Raw genomic sequence first — 24,391 nt, forward strand, 5'->3', positions numbered from 1 at the left:
TCAGGGAGTGATGATGTCAGCCAGGAACGAGAGGGAGGGGGAGAGCGAGTGTTCCGGGTCAGGAAGAGGAATGAAAGGAGGGAGAGAAGAGCAGAGCGCCCAGGGACCCGTGCTAACGAGATACAAGTGATTGCAGAGCAGGGTCCCCACAGGAGGCCATAAGAAGGGCTTCCCCCGCTGCTCCTGCTCCTTGGGCTTTCTGGGACTGGTCTAGGGGGAAGAGTTTCCTCCTTCTCCCGCAGCGTGTTGGATGCTGGTTCCTGTTGCGGTCTTGCTGCCTCTGCTGGGACTCGCAGTGGGAAGAGGAGGAGCAGGCGGGAGGAAGCTTTGGAGCCCGTAGTGGGCTGCTGGCGACGGGGCCGCTTTGGAACCCGGCGGGGGTTGCTAGGAGGGAGGGGGGGCGGACGCTTTGGAACCAGGCGCCGGCGGGGGGTGCTAGGGGGGGCTCGCAGCCCGGCGCGGCTGCTGAGGAAGGAGCGTCGGAGCCGGCCGGGCTGCTGGGTGCGCTCCCAGTCCCGCTCTTGGCGCGGCCGGCAGTAGCCGGGGAAGGCGGCGGCGGCGGCGGCGGCAGGGAGAGGCGATCCTGCCAGCCCTGCAGCGGCCGGACCCCTCGTGGGCGGCGCTGGCTGCTGCTATGTTTCATTGCATCCCCCTGTGGCGGTGCAACCGTCATGTGGAGTCCATCGATAAGCGGCACTGCTCGCTGCTCTCGGTGCCCGAGGAGATCTACCGCTACAGCCGCAGCCTGGAGGAGCTCCTGCTGGACGCCAATCAGCTCCGCGAGCTGCCCAAGGTGAGCGGGGGGGCTCGGGGAGCAAGGCAAGGTCCAGGGATTAAATTGCCCAGCCGGGCTCATCTGCCTGGGCTGGGGCTCCTCCCCCTCCATTGTTACAGCCTGCTCCAGTCTGGGGTTACGGGTGCCGGCTTTGTGGCGTGGCTGTAGCCGCCTCCCCGTGAGGGGCTGCACCAGGTGAGCAGCCCCGGCCGGAGCCCGGGGGCCGGATAACCTCCCTCGGCACCTGCTGAGGCTGAGCGGGGAGAAGTGCTCGTGCTCATGTCTCCATGAGCTGTCACAAGCCAGGCTCCCGGGAGGTGTTTGGGAAGGGGCGTGGGTGGGGGGCGGCAGCTCAAGAAAGGCCAGTTAACCCCCCCCCCTCCTCCCAAGGCTGTGCCCAGGGCCAGCTCCTCTGAAAATCTGCCGCTCCATCCACTCGAGAGCCAGCTGCCTGCTGGAACAAGCAAGCCGTAAGGCAGAAGCGGATGTACTGGACTCCACCTTGAATCCAAAGCCACTCGCACAGCGGGTGTTTCAAGTACAGCGTGTCCCCCCCCAAGGCTTGCAGCAGCTTGCGAGCCATGCGGCTCGGTGGTGGTGGGTGGGTTCCCCTCCCTCCTCACATTAGCGCGATCCACCTGAAACAGTGCAGCGCCTCCCCTACCAGCCCCCCAAGGAGAAACCGCTCGGGGTGGGGAAAGAAGGGTAGCTGCTGCTGCTGCCTTAGCTTGGTGTTCACCCTCGTAGAGTATTTGCTGAGGCTGTTAGTACTAATGACCCAATAAACGTGTTTAACCTCTGGTGTGACTTGGTGCAGTTCACCAATTAAACAAGAACAAACTTGTGATAGCAATGTTTGCCTAGCGAGGGTGTCATCTAAAAAACAAACAACTCCCTTCCCCCTCCATTAAAAATAAAAACGCAAAAGATCATAAGATCCGTTCAACTTTCTTTGGCCTAGAAGAGGAAAGCTTGTCAGAATTAATATAGTCTTAAGTCAACAGCACTGTCTGCAATCAACTATTATTTGTCTAATTAAAGGGACACAATAAAGTTTTATTTTTTAAAAGTTAATTACTATTACTGATAGCACCCTAGATAATTGCAAGTGGAGGGGAAATTAAAAAAATGGATTAGTTTACACCACCAGTGTTTGTTTACTTCTGGTACTTTTCTCAGGTCTGCAGTAAATAAACCAATCAGTTTGGATCTCTGGCTTTCATTCACATTCTGTCACAAATGTCTAAAGGGGCACTCCATTTCAGATCTTGTTAGTGTCAGAACATGAGTTACGTGATTTTCAGATACTACATGCTAATATTGTGGGTTTAAATAACACTCTACTCTATCTAAAAAGAAGTGACAGATCCAAATAAACAAAAGGAGTAACTTGATTTATACTTGAATTACTAAAAGCAGCAGAGAGTCCTGTGGCACCTTATAGACTAACAGACGTATTGGAGCCTGAGCTTTCGTGGGTGAATACCCACTTCGTTGGATGGATGTCTGTGTACACTACAATGTAAACAGACTGCATTTTACAGCTATGAGGAGGTTAGGTGTTACATGTAAAACACTCTTAAATGAGTTGTCACTGTCCATTTATGTTTAAGCCAACTATCTTCGTTTAAGCTTTTTAAACCAATAGCAATATTTTTATTGATGTTGGTTCTAAATTCTGGGCCTAGGCTTGCTTGATAATGCCCATTTAATGTATTATAATGCAATTGGATTATCAAACTATATACTGATTTTGGTAACACTAGTAGCAGAAGAAAATCATAATGTCGGAGTAGTTTTTAGTGTTTCACCATGGCTCAGAGTGGTGTGGCCTTTAAGAAAGAATATTTCAAACTCCTAGTGGTGTGGAAGTAGTACAGTACTTGCTGTGGGAGAACTGGGGGGATTAAAGGCCTGAAGCTTGCTGATGTGAATGTCAATGACAACATCTATTCACATCTGCCTTTGTGCTGCAGAGTTATAAGTACACTTTAGCATATTAAAAAAACCTGGCTAGATACAATCTGTAGGGCTGACAAATTATCTTTTTTTCCCATGATGATGATGATCTTTCCTTTCTTGTATTCTGCTTCTGGAAACTGAATATGCTTGATTCTTATTTTGTTGCACTATAGATTTGCTCTTCCTGTTGGTATGAACTCTGCTAGGTCATCAATGTTCTGCTTTATTTACAGAAAGCATTCACCAGAACTTTCTGTGTAGTACTTTGCTGGCATAGTTTGTCATGTTTGACAACATTTCCTGTACAACTTCTAACAAATTAAAACTTGCTACTAATCTGTTGTGAAACATTAGGTGTTGCTACCATGAGTGTCACAGGAGCATTTTTGTTCAGAGTAATTTAAATGAGTAACTGTAAAAAACCTTTGTGAAAGGTTTAAGGATGGGAAGAGGATTAGCCAGTTGGTAAATTGTGGGTGTGTTTAGTTGTTTGTGGGTGATGGTGTGCTGCTGCCTTTTTTTTTTTTTTTTTTTTAGCATTCTCAGATGCAAACTTTGGATCCTAGTGAATTGCAGTGGTGAAAATCTAACACTGGAAATGAAACATGCTTAACTGGAAACTGAATTTAATAGGTGGCTGAACTTCGGTTAACTCAGAATTCAGTTAAAACAGCCTATGTAGCTGAACAGAAACGGATAAACCAGAAAGGTGGAACTTTCAGAGGTGTCCAGTATTATTTTTCTGGAATCAGAGGAGTATAATTCATTCTCTGAAAAATAAATGATTTTTTTTAAAACAAGTTTTGTTACAGGAGCTATGATTGTTTTTTGACTCTTTTGTAATAAGAGTAATTATGAAATGGTAAGGCGTGACTTTGCATAGTGAAACTAGAAGAAGTGTTTCTAACTGAAGGGAATGCCTTATTGGTCCAAGTATCATCTTTTGAAATAATTAGACTCCCTGGAACAACAGGTTTGAATCTTGGCATGCCTGACTCAACTCTCCATCCTTATGAGGTAGATAAATCTAGTTCCACACAACTCAAGCTTTCAGGTATGCAGTGTTTGTTGTAGCTGTGTCGATCCCAGGATATTAGAAGGACAAGATGGCTGAGGTAATATCTTTTATTGGACCAACTTCTGATGGTGAGAGAGGCAAGCTTTTGAGCTCAGAAGAGCTCTGTTTAGCACGAAAACATGTCTCTCTCACCAACAGAAGTTGGTCCAACAAAACTTTACCTCACTCACCTTGCTTTTTGGATAGGACCTCTCTTAAAGTGTCATCTGCTGTGTGTGGACTGAACACCTTATGACTCTTTGTCAGAGTATGGCTATCTGACCAAAATTTTCTCCCTCTCAACTCCTTCCTTGTGCATTGTACTGTGCTCTCATTGCTTACTGTAACTGCTGTTACTCTGCCTCAGAATGGGCCTTATTTCAGGGATGCAGTGAGAGTGCATGATCGGGTAGTAGATCCTATTGAGACCTAAGGCTCTGTATAAATGTAAAATCGCTCGGTGCTATAAATGATAGAGGCAGAATGATCCATGCACTTCTTGCAATCGTAACTTCTTCTTTCCTGAACAGTATTGTTGATGTCTGTCAGGTGATTGATACAATATTTTTTCTGTCTGTTCCCTATGAGATCTTTTGCATTCAGCCTGCTTAATGATGGCGTATAAATCCTTCTCTACTCAGTATATTGGGAGTCCCCCAGGTATAGAAAATAGCTGATGAATAAGAACAGGTGTGCTGGGGTTGCAATACAGCAAGAATCAGAGTTAAAAATAAATCTTGGTAGGTAAAAAGATGTACTTGAGAAAGGTTGCAATCTTGTCTGAAGTTTGTGCATGGGTTTTTAGAAGTACTGTATGTGTGTCCAATTCATACAGTTTATGGAAACTGTCTGTCATGATATCTATCCTTATGCTGCTTGGCTTATCAGAAGCATATAAACACATTTTATTAGACTGCCTTTTGTAGTGTCCTATAGACTTTTTTTTTCCATTGTTCTACTGTGTGTCATTAACAACTTCTGATAAATGGACTCAGCTAGGGGTAGTGTCTGAATAGATATAAGAAATAACAACAACAACGAAGTGTGTTTTATTGTGCTCTTCTAATCTGTTGAGATCAGAGACCACGTCTCTAAAACTTTCATTACAGCAAATGTTTTTACGGTTGTGCTGTTTGGAATAAAACTGCCTTGGAAGGGTAATGTAAGAACTTAAGAGTGTGTGTGTGTGTGTGTGTGTGTATGTATGTATGTATGTATGTATGTATATATATATATATATATATATATGTATATATATTAGTGGAACTTTACATCGCACACAAGATGCTGTAGTCATCACTTTATATTAAGAGAAGAGCAAGGCACAAATTTTGCAAAGAATTGGTAAAGGGTCATGTTGTAACCATCTCTATGCAGAAGATGTTATTGAAATTATTGGTGAAGTCTGTTTATGAACTGATGGGACAATATGGACCTAAATAGTCACAAATCTTATTTTTATATTGTGCCCTAAACACATTACAATATTTTTATAAACAAATTCTCATTTTAACACACAAAACAAACAACTCTTAAACAAGGCTCCCAAAGACCTGAATTCAGCAAAACCCTCCTTAGTCCACAGTTTGAAACTCCTCTTGCTCAGTTCTTGCGTTCACTATGCCTGCCCAGGAAAAGCTGTGGGAAGTAAGGGGGTCTTGCGACATGCCTTAAAGTTCATTATGTGAAATGTGCAAGTGAAATCATTGCAGACCACAGCATGAACTGATGCTGTGACTTACTCTGCAACAACAACACACAAACATTTATGTCCTGGTTAAAATGTCTGAACTTGGGATTGGTTAAAGGGATTTCTTAAGGCAGTTCTCAAGGAACTAAGTAAATGACATACTTGACAGAAATGTTTTTGATTGTGCTGCTCAGAGTTGTAGAGGTTGTCAGTAGAGTAAGAAGTTACACTTCTGTAGACAGAATCGTCATGCCACCTGCTACTTCCTTATTAGAGGGCAAAGTCTGCACCTTAGCTTTTGAGGCCTTTTGCTGCCATGCATTAGAGCTGATGTAATTCTGTTGTGCTGAAGGACTGACTGTGGAGAGGCTACGAAGAGGGCCTTAAGAAGCAATATAGTCCAGTGGCTATAACACTGGACTGGATGTCCAGCAGTTTTGAGTGAGTGCTATTCCTAGCTCTGCCACGGACCTGTTGTGTGGCTCTGGGCAAGTAATTTCCTGTCTCTCTGTTTACCATCCCACGCATTGCCAGTCCTGTCTGTTTAAATATTCAGTTCTGTGGGACACATTTTGCACGTTACTGTGCTTGTCCAGTGCCTGGAACGATGGGGCCCTGATCTTGGAGCCTGTAGGTGTTTCTGTAACATTGCTATTGATAGTACAGGCGGGAGGGAAGCAGTGTGTAGGGAGTGAGATGTAGCCATAGGCTCATATAAATACGTGGACTCACTGGCCAAAATCTCGGTGTCATGCACTGCTACGGTCTAGAGGCTGTGCTGAAAGGCTGGTCCATGCTTTGGCTGAAGGTTGGTGGAATAATTACACACTCACCGTATACAAACTTTTTGTCATTTTGCTTCCAGCAAGGATGAGAATTTGGCCTCTGTAAGCTTTGCTCTAAGGCGACAGTCACTTTTGTAATCTGCTTAAGTGAAATCACAGTAGGACATTCTTAATTTGAAATGTGTCCACACAGAGACTTACATAGAAATAACAAAAGATGTGAATTAAACTAGATTTTAGTTAATTCAGCTCCAGTTTGTGCGTAGACAAGCTCTGAATGTGTTGCAAGGATTTCTATAGAAAATCATAGACTACGGGGCACACTGTCTCTCTCTCTGTCCTACAGCCCATCATGCTGCATTTCCCCTGCAAAACACCCACCTATTCCTGAGTCAGAGCAGTGTCAGGTGGTGAATGCTAGGAATATAAATCAGTGGTGGCAACTTGATGGTTGGTCGTGGTAGCCTTCCATTACTCCACTGAAATTATTTAAAACACAAAAGTAGTCATGGAATTTATTCCCCAATGGTCACTAGCTTATTTATAGGTTCTTTGTTTCTAACATGCACTCTACTGTATGTTCTGGTAATTGGTCGCCTAAGAAATCCTTATAGTGTTTTATAGCATCTGATCTTGATTGGAGAAGACTTTCTTGAGAACCAGCTGAACAGCATAACTTCCCTGTGTGTAAACGAAGATATCTGCTCTTTGTTCACCCAGTCCTTACGTAGTTCAATCTCCCATAACTCATAGGGTTAAGATTAAAAAGAAAAAGTTGATTTGGTTGATCAAAATCTAAGAGTTAAGAAAAAGAATTTAAAGTCCTCACCGAGTTCCTCTTTTTAACATACAGTATTTGACTGACTATATTTATTTTTGACTGAAAAAGGACACTGCATGGCCACAACAGTGTTCTTAGTCACTTACAACCTTTTCTTTATAAACCAGGTTTCATTAAATGTATCCCTTCTTTCCTCACCTACTGGAGGGAGTGGAAATAGTTCTTTATTCTTTCAACTTAATTTAGAATTAGCTATCACTTGCTGTGGTAAAGAAACTAACCCTCACTGAAGAGGAGGGGCTTTTTAGAATTATTTTCATTTTTTTTCCTTAAATTCCTTTCACTCCAAATCTGAAGATGCTAATGGAATAAGAGACAAATTGAGTAAGCCCTGAAAGCTTTTCTGAAAGGAAGCAAATACACATGCTGTGTGATTCACTTCATAAACATATTTATGTTCCTCAAACATGAAAAGGCACACACCAAAAGTTAAAAGCTTTCAAGTTTGAACAGAAGTCTCCAGTCAACTAATGAGTTGCATTTCCCAATTTTGTGTATTGGCCCTTAACTACCGATACAAATTTTTATGAACTTGTTTACTTTCCAGCACTTGACCTATTACAAAGTTTCATTCAAACCAGTCTGAATGTTTAAGAACACATCCTATCAGTGCTGAACTGGTTGGACAGAAGTGCAGGTCCTTCAGAATTTTAGCAAATTTTCAGTTCAGCAGTCACGTCTTGTCATTTTACTTCCAACATTTAATGCAATGAACTGTGACACAAATGCTTCTGTATAGATTTGGGGTAGAAAACTGGGTCGTCTTTTCTAGCTTTTAAAACTGAAGGAATGAATAGAGGATTACATTTCAGCTTTTCTTCCTGTTTTGCAGACAACCTGTGACCTTTGTATTTGGGATCAGTTATGTTGGCAAGTAACGGAAAGATTCCATAACTTCTCTGTGTGGCTTTTCAGTTTTTATCCTTGTGATGTTCCAATTTTTCATTAGATCAAGAGAGTTTTCCACAGAGACTGGCACAGGCCTTGTTTACACAGAAAATTAGAGTGGCTTAAACCAATGCAAACCTGTGTGTGGATACTCTTCATTCATTTTAGAGTGGCTTATTTCAGTTTAGCCTGTTGAGAGCAGGTTTAAGCTAAATCGAAATAGCCACTCCTAAAATGAAATGTGTATCCGCATAGGTGTGTGCATTACATTAAGTTCGCACCTTTAGTTAAACTGGTGCAATTCTTTGTGTAAACAAATTCAAAGTGGTGTGTGTTCTCCCTTAGTAATCTGTAAAGTCCCACTGAAATGTTTTGTAACTTCTATAGTATATTTAGTACCTCTTTGTAGAGTCCCTTTAAACTGAATGAGTAACTTTTTTTCTTTCCTCCCCCAAAACTCGTGGGTGAACTAAAAACCCCAAACATTCAAATTTCTTGGATCAAATTGAACATTTGCTACAAAATGATTTTTTTTCTTTTAGTTTTGACTTGGTTTTAGACATTTTTACCTTCTTTCTTTTTTAAATTTAAGCTAAATTTAAAAATACTTTGGAATTTCATTTAGAAACCATAATTTATTTCATTTTGAAAGTGTCAACACATTTTGAAACATGTTTTTGGAAAAATGTTTTCTCTTTTGTTTGTGTTGAATTTGGTGAATGGTTTTTGCCAAATATATGAATAGATTTTTGCCAACCCAAAATTGTATTTTTTGGCGAAATAAACTATTTGTCTGAAAAATTTCACCCAGCTCTAGACTCTGTATTTATAAAGTATGTGGCATGTCTTGATCAAAATCCTCCTCATTCAGGATAAAGTGCTATGAAAACTCTTTAAACATAGGTCTTTCCTTCTCTTTAGAATATGAGACACTTGTATACTATTTAGTTATATGGAAGATGAAGCTTAGCTTCTCCCCTTATGTTATGCATTATAATTATCCTCAGTTATGATGACATATATCTAAATAGAATTTTTTTAAATTCGTAGAAAAAATGTGCGGCATTTGAAGTTGTCATATGTGGGGAGGAGAGGAGAGAGATCCAGTGGAACATAGTCCAACATGCTACTGATGGGATTATAGAAACAATTGTGACTAGCAGTGTGGTGATGGCATATACAAGGGTTTAAGGTTAAACTATAACACAAATTACATTTCTCTCAGTAGTGTTTAATGATTCTTGCTGTAAATACTGTTCTAGAACTAGCACCTGGAAACATTCATGTCAAATGCAATTTTAAATTTACTTGTATTTCAGGCTAGAAATATAGATTATACAACAAATTTCAATACATTCTGTGCATTCCCTTACACAAAATTCAAGTAGCATGCATATGCTCTGTGAAGATAATTGAACTGAAAAAATGTTGTTGTTGTGACCTAACTAAAGTTATATATGATACTAAATTTATATTTTATAAATGTCTCCACTCACTCTCCCTCCCTTTTTAAAGTCTGTAATACACACTTGCACTGACAGTTTAAAATAAATGATGCCTTGCAGAGAAATTGTACTGTGTTATTATGTTAACATAATAGTGTAAGTATACAAGAACACTGTGTGCTGATTGCTCCAAATTGCAGTAGGTTACTAGTGCACAATGTTAATTTAAAATGTTGTTTTGTCCTTTTGCTGGTTGAGGCATTAAGAAAATAATTTTGTATTTTTAGTGGATTTATAAACAAACAAATCCCGAAACTGCCAACGAAAGAAGAAAACAAGTTCAGCATAAGTGAATGTTTAGATAGCTTCTGCAGAGCCTGTAAATTCCCTGTTGGTGCCTCTGCGAATGTGGCAGAATACAAATGCTTTCAAAAATCTGGATTTCCTTTGAGGTCCTCTTGATTTAATATTTCTTTCCCTTTTATTTTAATTTGGGAGCCCCCTGCCTACGGTCCTGTAGAGAGGCAGTTGCAGTGGCATTTATCTCGGATGGAGGAAGAAAGAGGGCACATGTCTCAAAACACAGTGTTCATTATGTTTTACTGTAAAACATGGATTGCTTTAGCAGATTGGTGCATGCTACAAATTCATTAGTGAGAAGAGGGGCTGTCTTGCCCTGCTTAAGGTGGGGTAGGGCAGTTTAATTGCAGTCTCAGCAGCACCAGTTGTAATACTTGATCACTGGCCTCCCCTGCAGCAGCTAAAATAAAATTGTTGCTCCCCCCCCACTGTGATCCGATGTCTGTGGCACCAGATGCGCTTTAATCTTTATTTCTGCTGCTTAGTCCACATAAAGGAAAAAGTAAATCCTTGCCTACAGGAAAACAAAACGAAGCAACCTTTTCAACGTGTTGCGTTACAGAGAGGGCATGTGAGCAGAGCTGCAGCAGCATGCGAACTTTTAAGCCTGGATAACCCCTGGTGCTTTTTTTCTCTGTTTTTGCAAAAGTGAGCTGTAGCAGCATAGTCCTGGACTCAAAACTGTCCAGTTACTGATTGTGGGTCAGGGATGGCACGCCTTTTGAGCACAGCTGCCAAAAACTAAATTGGTGGTGGTGGAGTGCCAAACTTAGTGAGGCTTCAGTTATCCCATTCATTCTCTTTCTTCATTGGCCTCTTCTTTTTTTTTTTCCTCCCTCTCTGCCTTGCTGATTTTGTATCTCAGACTTCAGCGCATCCGTTGGAGAGAAGAGGGGGACATGCTGCATTTCTTATGTGTCTTGTCAAGCACGTCATTTAGCGTGCATACCAGTAGAATTTGAATCATGAACTGTAGGTCTGTGTTTTCTCTTGCCCTGAAATTTGGCTCTTCTCCTTCCCTTCCTTTTAGTGTGAGTTGCACATGTATATGAAGCTTAAGGAAAAGATAGAATGCACTGCATGCTGTCGAGAAGCATGACATTCTTTCATGCATTATTCAATGTCTTAAAATTATGCAATGACTCCCAAAAGATGAAAGCACTACTCTAACTCAGCCGTAAAATTTTGGGGTGGATGTTTGGAAACAATCCTTACCCACGCTCTCCCCCCCCCCCCATCCCTCTACCTGGACCGATGCCCTCTCCAAAAGAAACCACTAGCAGGCTCCTTTTCACTGTGATAAATATTGTCAGATGACTCTCTTTTTTTTTTGTGGGGCATCCACAGACTTGATTCATTGTACAAAAAGGCAACTGGTTCTTTTGGCCATCCGCTGATTTCTGCTGCAGAAATGAGGTCATCTGATTATGATGAGGTCCAGTAGTTGTTGGGGTTTTGTATCTCATAGCAGTAGTAGGTAGAGGCCTCAGCTAGATCAAGGCCCTGTTTTGCTAGGCAAACAGTTAAATGACAGTCCATGCCCCCAAAAAGTTACCGTACTATTTTTTTTTTGGTCCAGAATAAATTGAGGGGAGCAGTGTTTGTCAGAGCCTGTTCTGTTCTGCACACTTACTATCCCAGTAAGTAGTGAGAATGCAGGATTTGCTCACTTGCTGATGGTGAGGCCACTGGGTAGCTGAAAGATCCTGGCTTCAGTTATGTAATAGTAACTGGCTTTCTGTTATACACAAAGCTGCTGCTGACTATCCTACAGTTCGTGAGACTCCAACTGAATTTTTTTCATACTTATACCTGTCTGTTAAGCTTCATAGTTATTTCAAATGCATAACTTCCTCCAGATGTTTATACCATGGTTAAAGAGACAGTTGCCTGTCTTCTGGTATTCTCTTGAGCTGTCATTTCTCACTGTTCCCACATAGTCCTGCTCAGAGGTCATTGTCTGGGATCAGTGGAGACTATAAACTCTTAGAGGCTTCATTGCAACAGTTAACTTGAGGTAGTACACTCAAGTTTCTCCACTTGAGCAAGCCTAGTTTTATTGAAAGCTGCCATACTGCAAAACAGCATTCATAATGCACAGTGATTGGATTAGCAGCGCAGTGACTGGGTTAACTGGTGGTGACTTATAACAATGAACTCCTGCATCTCCACTGCATACAAGCTCCAGCCAGCCCTCTGCCTCACACCCCCTCCAACAGACCAGCTAGTTTGAGTTCTAAGTACCACTTGAGCTGGAGACTCTTGTGTGTCTGGATGGGAGTCAAATTATGGGGGCAAAACTTTAGATGTGACTCAGATGGCAACAATTGCTGTTCAATATTAGCAGTATCTCTTACATGTTAATTTAGGTTCTTCCGAAGTTTGGTTGTCTTTCCAGTGTTAACTTTTTTTTTTAAATTTAAACTTAATATAAGCCATCTAGCTATACTTATTCAGATTTACCACCAGATGGTCTACAGAGTTGATTGAAAAGTCTTCTTCAAGACAGAAATAATCTTGGAGCTTGTTTCTTGGGAAACAGTGAAGTCCCATGGTAGTTTAAGAGATGAGGCCTTATCCTTTTCATAGAGGATGCTGGTAATCTATCGGTGGGTGACTACTTTACTGCTTTAGGCCCAACTGCACTCTATGTAGGGAAGGTCAGCCTCTTATCTTTGGTTGTGACGCATCCTACATCCATGAATGCTGGCTTGAGGCTTTCTTGCCTTCCTTTTATTTTGCTCCTGAGATATATATATTGATTGGCTGGAGATTTCCTCCTCCTGGACATATCTTGGAAAAGTGGAGAATTGCCAGGTGTCATTCAGTTGTTCTTTCAGCCGTGCAGATACACAGGTAGTCTGTAAACTGACTTTTAAGAAGAACGAGTCTAACTTTCAGACTGTTGATCCATTTTTATCTGAACTTGAAGAGACTTTTTTCAACAGAATTTAAATTATGCATTAGGCTTTTTACTGGCCTTCAGGGGTTTGGCAGTCTTTTTGCTGTAAAAGTTCTTTTAACGTTTTTCAGTTTAGTTTCTGCTCTTGGAATAAGCTCCAAAACTAGTTTAAAATCCGAGGTTAGGTTGGACATGGTAAGTGCAGTTGGCACAGCTCCCCACACTTTTAGAACTTAAAATTCAAGAATAACTACTCTATCGAGGATTACTAGTTAATATTCATTTTCTTACTAGGACAAATAAGCACTTGAAATGACACTATCTTTGTATATTCTACAGATGAAATTATGCTTTTAGCAAAGCTAATCAATGGCATAGATTGCTTAGTATATTAATATCTACACAAAGAACCAGTCTCACTGTCTGCCATATTTTTAAATGTATGCAGTCCTCTTTGACTTAAAATTGGAGGCCAGTAATCTTGAAAAACATATACCATTTATTAAAACTATATTTAGATGGACTCTCCAGCCCATAATATATGTAGGCTTATAAAGTTAGTCTGAATTTCTGCATGTAGTGTAATTTGTAACTGTATGTGCAGTGTTCTGAAAGAGTCCATGCTGATAATTGTTTTCTTCTGTGAAAATTGTGTCTTAAGGTAAAGATTTATTTAATTAAACTTTACATTTGAGCTGACTGCTGGCATGACATCACTTGTGATGCCAGCAGTAGAGGATTCCAGTGTCGAATAAAAAAAATCGGAAGTAAACCCACTGTAACAGTTATTTCCCTCTTCTGATTATTTTAACATTCTTACCCCAAGGGAGTTCTTTGCCACTGCGCATGCGCAGAATGTATGTCCCCCACAGATTTCTTTGCTTCCCCATAGAAAAATGACTTTCTGACGGAGAAGCAAAGGGAAGCCGTAAGAGCGGTCATATGACCCTCCTCAGCAGTATGTTTCAGGTGCCCAGGGCAGCCAGCAGAGAAGTAAATTACTGTGGAGCAGGGGGCAGGACTGGAGAAGACGTGGCTGTTGGCTCCTATCCTGCACCGGGCTCACCTGCTAGTCCCAGCTGGGCTAGGAAGGACGGGACTTCGTCTTCCCCTACATGGCATCTGGGGCCACGTCAGACACACCACCAGATTTCACTCCTAGCTGTAGGAACCTCTGCAAACTCTCTTCTCTCTCCCCCTCCTCCCCCCATCCCCTTGTGCTTCCTGCACCCATCGCTTCTCAGCTGCAGGGGGAGGGATCACTGTACAGGGAGCTGCTCCTGCATCCACCAAACCCCTGTGCATCCAGACCCCTTCGTACCCAGACCCTCCCGCCGAGCCTCATCCTCTCGTACCCAGAACCCCCCCGACGAGCCCCACTCTCCTTGCATCTGGACCACCCTGACAAGCCACCCGCACCTGTATTCCCACCCTATTGAATCCCAACTATCTATGCTCCCCACACCAAGACACCCTCCTCCCCACTGATCCTCAGCCTCTTTCACCTGGACCACCCTGCAGAGTTCCATTATCATTGCACCCAGAACCCCCCAATAAGTGCCTGTGCATCCAGATCCTGCAATGAGTTGCCCTCACCCAGATTGCCCTACACAGAGCCCTCTCAACCCACACCTGGACACCCCCCCCCAAGCTCCTCGACACTTGGATCCTGCGTTGTTGAGCCTATCTGCCCATATCTGGTGCACCTGGCACAGAGAGGCAGGGCCCTGGGGTGTTTCTGGGGCAGGCCTGGCTCTTGTTCTGTGTCAGGGTTGGGTGCAGCCTCTCCGCTGAGTCCATGTCCGGGGGGGAGCCGCACAGTGATCTCCCATCTCTGTGCAGCCAGTGGCCTGTGCTCCCAAATGCCATGCTGGAACCTCCATATTTATTTGACAAATAAAATTTACAGTATTTTGCAGACTTTTAAAATATTGTGTGCGGAATTTTTAATTTTTTGGTGCAGAATGCCCTTAGGAGTAAATCATTCTGCAGTTTGATTTCCATCATCCACATTCAAAGTGATGCTTGCTCTTTCACACTTTATCCCTTCAATGATATGTTAAAACTGTGCTGCATATCACTGTTTGTTTGGAAGAGGATTTATATCTTTATTCCTCCCCCCCCCCAGCTTCAGCCCCATGGCAAGCTGATGCAATGTTCTTAGTTACAACTGCAAAAAATGTAAACTATGTTAGATGTTTTACCATCCTAGTACAAAGGTGCTCATACGGGTTATACAAAATGTTCATAGCATAGATATGGTATGACAAACATGCATTTAAAGGTATCTGTAATCTCAAAGATTGTGAGATAATTTGAACAAATGCCTTTCCTTTTAGCTGTCTCTTCAGAGAGTTCACCAAAACTTCCTTTGGCTTCTGCCCGTTTGCCCAGAGAAAAATTTGTGGTGTGACAATGAGTTTCAAATCCTCCTTTTTCTGGGGCAGCACAAGAGAAGAATAAAATAGTTTGAAAGAAAATGATTCTAATCAGTGTCCTTATAATTACAGAAACATGAACTGCAAATAGAAGATTACTCAGAACCTGAAGGCTTTTCTCGTTTTAGTGGCTTTCATACTTTGGTGTTAAAAATTGTTGCCTAAAATTAAGCTTCTAAATAAGTGGCCTGAAAATAAGTGTGGGTTTATGAGCGTAACTAAAGGCCCCCATTTAAAAAAAATTCTTGTTCAAATTGTTGCTCAATTTACTGTACATGAGGCTTTTTATTCTCAATCTTTTCTTCCTAAATCTGTAACTCCTAAATGCCTATTTTTCCTTTTTAAAGCTGTAGCTGCCTTAAGACAGGGAAAGTTTGACCTCTGTTCAGTTATTCTGTGCCTTGATACTTTAATTATAGGCACTATATGAAATAGTAAGTAAAATAAAAGTTCCAGTGACTTTCAGATATCCCCAGCAATATGTTTATTTTTTGGATTTGAAATTCCAGGCTTTATTATCTGAAAAAAAGTTGACACCAGAGCTATGTTACGTATAAAATTCTTAAGAGGCTGTTTGAAAATAAACTTTTTAACTGCTTTCCTCCCCTCCTCCCCCCTTCAAATGAGGCTTAAGTTTTCATCAGATACAACACTGAGCTTGCAACTTGTTCATAGCCTCTTCATGGCAACTTACTGTGGATATAACTGGTGGCGTTTCTTGAAAATCAGGCCCTAATGACCTTTCTGAGCTGCATGCTGCTAGTGGTGGCCTTCCTGAAGGAAGATGTTGCTTGTGATGTTAAGCATTTTGGTCAATCTGCTGAGTCAAAGGGAGATTATAAACTGACTTTCACATGGCTTCAGTGTGGTTGTATCATTGAAAAGAACACTTAAAGCAGCCAGCTTCAAGAGTGTTCTTTAGCCTTCCATTATCTATGTTTTGTTACTAGCTCTTGCTTTCATCTGCTCCTTATTGTTGTTCAGGCAAGGGATTGAAATATTCAAGCAGGATTCTAGTGCATTAATGCTCTGTTTTCTTGCAAGAAGGGAGCAGTCAAAGAAATCCAGCTGTGTGTGTCGGGGGGGGGGAGGGGGGGGCAAGTTGCCCAGCAGAGAAGTTGAAGTTTCATCAATCCTTGTTAGAAACTGACTTTATTTATTTGTTGGTTTGCTTGTTTCCAGGTTCAAGAGGACCAATTATAATGTTTGCCATGAAAGATGTCATTAAGGAGGGAATGTTTGGTGTATAATTTTTTTTGTCATGAACATAAGGATAAAAATTGATTTACAAGGTCTTAAGGTGTGGACTGTAGCTAGTCAGTGTCACAAGTGATCCTCCCCCCTTCCTTTGCAGCAAAATGAACAGTATTAGCATTGAGCTTTGAAGTGTTCCTCCTAATATAAATCCCTACAACACAATGCTGAGCAAAATGGATAATGTTCCCTTTCTTTTTTTTTAAACTGAGAATTCTTTCACTAAAGAAGCTGTATTTAAAAAGTGTTGCCAAAACACATGCAAAGAAGTTGGATCTACAGTCAAAACCATGCTGTTGCAGCATATTGTGAATACTGGGTAGACACTGTGGTCTGGCCCCCATTCAAATATCAAGAAATTATTATGTTGCACTTAGGTTCCTACCAGAGAGCTTTGTGAATAGAGTCAGACCATTATGGTAATTTAGTAATGAGCCAGGTCTATCACATTACATGTAGCAAATATTTAAAGCAATATGCTCTCTTGATGAGTGTAATGTGCACGTGTGTATAGATATATAGATATTTTAACTAGTAAATACTGCTATTTTGGCCACTAACAAACAGTTGGCAGAAGTAGGGGTAGCTCATAGACTACCTTAAGGCTTCAGTGAGCATTGACACTGTAGCTCTTGCTTAACTATAAATAGGCATTATCTGAAATTGGAATAGAATCCACTAAAATTGGAACTGAAAAATGATTTAGGCCTGTATAAAAATGGTTACACCAACTTTAAAACTGTTTTTTTCACATTTTTATAGTTTATCATGTATCTAAATATTGGTGTTGCATCTTCGACTGGTGCGTAAAATGGAAATATAGTTTTTAGAGAATTTTAAATGTATGAAATTTAGTTCACTTTGGGAATAGTAACCTGGCTAAATATCTTGTTCCAGTTTAACTGGTCATATTTGGTCCTTATACGTTTTTATATGGTGTTTGCAATATATATAATAAACACTGTGTGGATGAGGCGTTCTCAAATGTTCCTAGTGTGCACTATATATTAATAGCGTCTTGTGAACCATCTCCTCTTCCATATGTAATTGTGTGCGCCATATCCCTTCCCATTTGCTGTAAAATCTCCCCATAACATGTAACTTGATACCTTGGAGTCAAGTGATATCAATATAGTTTTTGTTTTAGTCCTTCATTGTTGCACAGTTGTATTTCAAGGGAGTTCCGGATGTTTCTTGGCTTCCCATTGAGTAATAAAAGGTCAGTTTTATTAGTGATGAGTCTAGTATTGTCAACCTTGAGGGTTAAAAAAATCATATGTCAGCCCTCCCTAAAAATTAGATTAAAAAAAATAAAAATTGGGGCTTTTTTATTTGCCATCTATGGGTGTGTTTATTTTTTATTTTTATTTTTCTATTTTTTATCCTTTAGAAAACACTTGGTCCATGTTTTCACTGCAGCCATTAGGGCTAGAAAATCTTCTAAATGAAAGCTGAGATTCTTGTGTAATCACTTGAGTCCAGGAGCTGGGGCTTAAATAAAAACAACCCCCTCCAAATCTAAATATCAGAAGACTTGCAATAAAATTTTGAGTTGGCAACACTGTTTTTTCTTTTGTAACGCCTTCTTCTGAAAAGCAGTTTTCAAAGTAGAAAATTGTAATATCCAAGTCCATAGCTATCACAAGATAGTCGTAGAGATGATGTTTTATTGACTTGTGTGAGTGAGCACAATATTTTCCTACAGTATTAAAACTATGGGAATGGAACTTGCAGGCTTTTGGGAGTAGCGAGTTCTCTTTGTGCTCTAACCATCATAATTGGGATGTGTATATCTGTGTATGCGAATAGCTTTTATAATTAATATTATACTTTGTGAGATCAGAATAATGCTGACTCTGAGATGTTCTCTGAGAGAGTTGCTGAATAAAATAATACCAAAATAGTATTTATCTAGAAGTGTAGTCAGCAAACTATTGCTTAAAAGCAAGCCTCTGAGTAGCAATTAGTAACTGTCTAGCCATTATGAATGTGTTGTGATTCATAATAGCTAGAATTTTATACATGTTGTGAAAGCTACACTAAACTTTATTTTTCAAAAAAGAGTCCTGCAAAGTCTACTCACCTTTCATAGCAAGGTCAGTACAAATACCTAGATGGAAAGTGTTTTCTGTAGTTCTGAAAAGAATCTGACCTCTTTTTAAGTTACTTCTGTTCTTGCTTTTTGTCAGACTTAGTTGAATAAGATGATTTGTGAGGCAGTCCCTGGGATTTTAGATGTTTATATCAACCAGTGCTGCTGTCCCTCCAAGAAACTTGACACATGTGAACTTAAACAAGTTGCAAATGCATTATGTGAATAATAATTAATATGGGATTTTCTTTTTCAGCCCTTTTTCCAGCTTGTAAAATTACGGAAACTTGGACTCAGTGATAATGAAATTCAGCGGCTCCCTCCAGAAATAGCAAACTTTATGCAGCTGGTGGAACTTGATTTGTCTCGAAATGGTAAGCTAGAGTATTCATAGACTTGTTTGGTTCTGCCCTATTTACTGTACACAGGAGAACCTCAGAGTTACAAATACCTCAGGAATAGAGGTTGTTCAGAACTCTGAAATGTTCGTAACTCTGAACAAAACGTTAGTTCTTTCAAAAGTTTACAACTGAACTTTGATTTAATACAGCTTTGAAACTTTACTATGCAGACCATTTTACTGCTTTTAACCATTTTAAGGTAAATGATACAAGTACAGAAACAGTTTCCTTACCTTGTCAAATCTTTTTTTAAAACTTTCCATTTGTTTTGGTTTTTTAAGTAGTTTACATTTAACACAGTACTGTACTTGGCTTTGTGGTGTTGCTTTTTCCCCCCCGTTTCTGCTGCTGCCTGATTGTGTACTTCCAGGTCCAAATGAAGTGTGTGGTTGACCAGTCAGTTTGTAACTCTGGTGTTTGTAACTCTGAGGTTCTACACTGTACTGTGATTCTCAATATGTTACTGGGGTCTTTGTATGGCTCCAAAGCCTCTAAATACCCTGCAGAATGTGCTCCTAGATAATGCACAGTTTTCTGGAGTGCTAGACTGAGTGTGTTATGCTTCAGTGCTAAGGGGAGCCAGCAGTAGAACTATACCATTAGAGTACTGTTCTTTTTTCTACCCACTCCTTTCTGAAAGGTTAAATACCGTTGGCTGAAGGAATACTTTATTTATTTATTTTATTTTTTATCTCCTGTCTTCCTCTGTGTGTGTCTGTTTGGTAAGGTTTTCAAGCACAGTTTATAAATATACACCTAGAAGGCAGAGACCAAAATGAAAGATGTGAGAGAGAGCCCATCGATGTACAAAGACTATGCCCTGGTTAGATGTCCATTCCATTCCTCATCCTCTTCCGTGTGTGTCCCCCTAATCTTTTGTTGTTGTTCCTCGCTGCAAGTAAAAAGCGTACCGTTTGTTGTTGAGTTCTTGCGCTTGCTTCAACTGCTGTTCCTGCTTTTCTAAGCAGTGACAGTGAAATTGGTGTGACTTGTCAGCTTTGTAGCCTGGTGATCCCTTGGTAAGCATGGGAGATGTTTAGGGCCCCCTCTCAGCAGCTTGCTCCCCGGATGGATTAGGAGCAGCAAATCAGTGTTTAGGACTGGAGCATGGTCTCTTGTTGCCTGGGCCAGCAAATATCAGGAACACTGCAGAAGCAACACACCAGTCCCCTGGGCAGAGGGGTCACGCTCAGTGATACGCTTCTGGTTTAGTGAAGGAACAAGAGCCAGTTAAGTGCAGAGGCAGTCATGTATATCCTTTTATGTCTGGAGTGTTGCTTCAGTGTATACTCATGAAAATTGCCATGTATGGGGGGGACGGGGACAAAAATGTACCTGAATAGAAGGAGAAGGAACACTGAAGAGCTAGAGAAGGAAGTGAAGTAAAACTGTAAGGGAAATTTGTATTTTGTTTCCATTTGTAGAGTCACTCAACCTTTCCTCTTCTTCTCCCCCTCTTCCCCCCCCCCCCATACCTGCCTAAACTTTGAATCCTCATGTGAAGGTATCAGGTGATTACAGTCTCACCTAACCCCTCCTCTGGACATTCAGTAATGAAATGCAGCCACTTCTGACCCCTGTTCCCATAAGAATTACTGCAAGACTTCCACTGTACTGCATCATTTCATGCATATTCACAAAGCTTTGTAGGAAAGAGGCGCTGTGATTGAGCAGGAATTATCTGGGAACCCGAAAGAATGCATTCAGTTGGTTAAGAAATTGCATTGTAAAAATGGTGTATATGTCTGTGTGTTAATGCCATTGGCTTTATGTACAGCGTTTGGCTGTGTAGGTCTGCCAAGAGATGGCAGCCTTTAATTCCAAAGGAAACAGTACTTTGGCTCAACTCTGTTTTTTCCCTGCAAATGAATAACTGACTGCAGAAAAACTGATGAAGCAGAGCCATTGAACATTAAGCAGCCTGATTTTCACTTGGAAGTTGGCATGAGAGTTCAACTCTAACAAGAATGGATAGTGTGAATGAATGTTTGTGTGCGGAGGGGGGCTGGTTATAAAATACTTCCTTGTGCAATAACTTGTGAAGTGATGACTTGGACTAAAGTAGGTTGCAGGAAGCAATTTCTCTTGTACATCCAAGGTCCAGTCTTAATCACCCATTTTATTGTGCTATTTTCTTGTCTTCCAAGTTCATTACCTGAAATGACTGGCTTAACTTTCTTCAGTTTAATACAGTGCATGTAACTGCTTACAACTTAGTTGCTTTTGTCAATCTAAAAAAACCTTGTGTAAGGATTCTCACAATATTCTAAATATCAGAGTGTTCTGTGAGGTTCCTAGTTCTGTTCTTCAGAACAGCTTTACTTAGGAGAGAATCTCAACATGCCTAAGGTTCCTCCTACCCAGTGACTCTGTTAATCAGTCTTTGCTATTTATGTACTCAGCAAAAACTACAATCGTGTGTTTCTTTCAGATGTAGAAAAACAGCTCTGCTTGTGAAAACATGACCTGCTGCATGTATAGGGAAGTGTGGTGATGACATCTTAACTCTGGGCACAAGAGATCATTGTTCTGTTCTTGTCCTAGATATTTGCTTAGCACCCTAATGGCTTTCATTTCTGACCATCCTACTTCCTTCAGAGATGGAATACTAATACCAGTTCATTAAATTACAGTTACCACCGCCGACCGTTGTACCGGACTATTTCCCACAGATAAAATGGGATACTCTGAATGTTCTATCACAGGATGAGGTGGAGGAGAAGTTACTGAATGAACAGAATGCTTCCATCCTTCTCCTATCATAGAACTAATGTTTCTTCCTTTCTCCCCACCCTTCAAATGATAAGCTGAGGGCAACTTTACATATCAGAAATGTAGACTACAGAACTGCATTGCAAATCGAAAAAGGTGTGTAAAGAGCCAGTGGCATCCCCAGCAGCAACAAATATAACTTGCAAAATATTTTAAATTCCAATATATAAGTGAATTGCTACATGCAAGCAACACTTCATCATGCTGTCAGCAGCGTGAGTCTGTCTCTTATGTTGGCACGAAGGGAGGAATGCTACTCAGTGGAAGCTTTGTCAGGGATGGTGAAGATCCATTCCCTGCTGCCTTTGCTCCTTGCTCTTTATTACTCCGTAGAAGTCCCAGCCCTCCTGTGCTTGCCACCCAAGTACCCGATCTCCTAACTCAATATACATTGTACTAGGATTTCTGGGACTGAGGGACATCTTATGTTCCCCATGGAGGTAGCAGCAGCTGAGAAGGAGGAATAATAATAAACTCCAACAAAGGACACATTTAGTACTTCAGAAAAGATGTCTGTGCAAACGTAATCATTGTACATGTGGGTTATCCCTGCATATGAGACTGGAAATTTACACGCGGAATTAAGCTAACGTACAGTGGACTGAGTTTACTTCTGAATGAGAGCATCCACACAGGAGTCTAAGGATATGCCTATACTCAAACAGCTACAGCTGCACCACTGTAACGCTTCAGTGGGAACAATCTCATCTCCAACAGGAAGGATTCTCCTGTTAGCCTAGGTAATCCACATCCCCGAGAGAGTTGATGGAAGAATTCTTCCATTGACCTAGTGCCGACTGCATCAGAGGTTGGGTGGTCTTAGTTACATCTCTCAGGAGTGTGGATTTTTCACACCCTTGAGAGACGTCGCTATGCCAATATAAGTTCCCATTATAGACTGTCCCTAATGTGCTTTAAGTAATACACTTTAAATTCACACCTTTAATTCATTTGGTTTAATTTCTTTGTAGACAAGCCTTTAGGATTCTTGAGTTTGACTGACAAAAAGTTGCTCTTCCTGGTGTGGGCAGGGATTCCTGCTTGTTTAATTGACGCAGGAATCACTTCTCTTCGGTACCAATGTTTCTCCAGCATGTTTGGCACCATGTCAGCCCATTTCATCTTTGGCCCCTTCATATTCCAGCGAGGAGGAAGATGAGGAGGAGGGTGCCTTCTGCTGTGAGGAGGATGGCACCGCCTATGCCATTCCCCACTCAGTGGGCCTACTGGGATCCCTAGGGACTATATAGGAGACAGTACCCCAGGCCCCCAGGACCCTACAAGGAGAGGATTAGATTTCCCCCACCATCCTCAATGACTGCACCATTGAAGAAGGCTTTGAAGAACAGGAGGTGACCCTGGAACAGGACACGACACTAGCAGCTAACATTTCTTCTTCTTCTTCCCAGACAAGGCCATAATGCCACCGCCATCCACATTTCCAAGAGCTCTTTAAGAGAATCACTGATTCCCTAGAGATCCCTCTAGAGGAGGTCCCAGAGTTCCAACACAAATTACTGGACAGTTTCCAAGCATTCTCTTCATCGAAAATTGCGCTTCTGATAAACAACACACTCATGGAGTCGGCTAAAAACATGGCAGACCCCGGCTATGATACTTCCCACTTCCAAGAGAGTGGATAAAAAGTACTGTCACCTCAAAGGAAATGGACTTTTTATTTTCTCACCCCACATCAGATTCCTTAGTGGTTGATGCCATCAACCAATGAGGCAGGCAGCACCAATCCAGATCCACTTTGAATGATGACGAGTAAAAACAGTTAGAACTCTTTGGCCGCAAGGCCTATTCATCAGCCACTCTTCGATTTCAGATCGCCAGTTATGCTACTCTAATGGCAAAATATGTCCACACGAACTATTCCAAACTCTCAGATTTTATTGACATAATTCCATAAGACTAAAGAGATCAATTTAAAGCCATCATTTCAGAGGGCCAACTCCCAGCTAAACCATCTTTAGATGCGGCTGACCCGGCGGCAGACTCCACAGCCACTGTCCTAGTTATGCATCAAGTTTCGTGGCTTCACTTGTCTGGCTTCCCAAAAGAAATACTATCTATAACAGGTACCATCACAACACAGAGGGAAAAGCGTTTTCTGGATTAAGAAGTAGTGGGAGTAAAAACAGTGGATGGAGGTCTATTCTATACCTCAGAAAACTCAGCAAATTCATCTACTGGTTCACAATGGTCACATTAGCAACAATAATATCAGCATTGGAACAAGGGGACTGGTTTTCAGCCCTTGACCTACAAGATGCTTATTTTCACGTAAGCATACATCCTGCACACAGGAGGTTCCTCAGGTTTACTCTGGGGACAGAATATTATCAATACAAAGTTCTGCCTTTTGGCCTTTTGACAACAGTGTGAGGTTTTTCTCCCCCACCCCCCAAATTCTTGCGGTAGTGGCAGAGCACCTCCATAAGCAGGGAGTGACAATATTTCTCTATATGGACAATTGCCTTCTAAAAGCACCCACAGAGCGGCAAATGCTATAGACATTCTGCACAGGATAATCGCCCTCTTCTTGTGGCTGGGATTCCAAGTAAACATTGACACCCATGCAGAAACTGGACTTCAGCGGGGCCTATCTTGAAGCTCTAGAGGCCAAAGCGTCCCTACCACCAACCAGATTAGTTACCATAGTCGGTCTGATCTTCACAGTACTGAATAGCCCACAGATATCAGTGCAGACCTATCTCCAACTA

The 24,391-nt window shown here is 41.4% G+C and overlaps 1 protein-coding gene across 1 annotated transcript in view; it reads left to right on the plus strand.

Moving 5' to 3' along the window:
• The first annotated feature begins 450 nt into the window (after window positions 1–450).
• The window catches only part of LRRC1 (leucine rich repeat containing 1), a 106,053-nt gene continuing 82,112 nt past the window's right edge, over window positions 451–24,391 (plus strand). Inside the window, exons 1-2 of the mRNA XM_045011548.1 lie at window positions 451–793; window positions 18,746–18,863. Coding sequence (XP_044867483.1) covers window positions 635–793; window positions 18,746–18,863 — 277 coding nt within the window. The 5' untranslated portion in view covers window positions 451–634. The remainder of the gene's footprint in view (window positions 794–18,745; window positions 18,864–24,391) is intronic.

This window comes from Mauremys mutica, chromosome 3 (genome assembly GCF_020497125.1).
Source record: "Mauremys mutica isolate MM-2020 ecotype Southern chromosome 3, ASM2049712v1, whole genome shotgun sequence".
Taxonomy (NCBI): Eukaryota; Metazoa; Chordata; order Testudines; family Geoemydidae; genus Mauremys; species Mauremys mutica.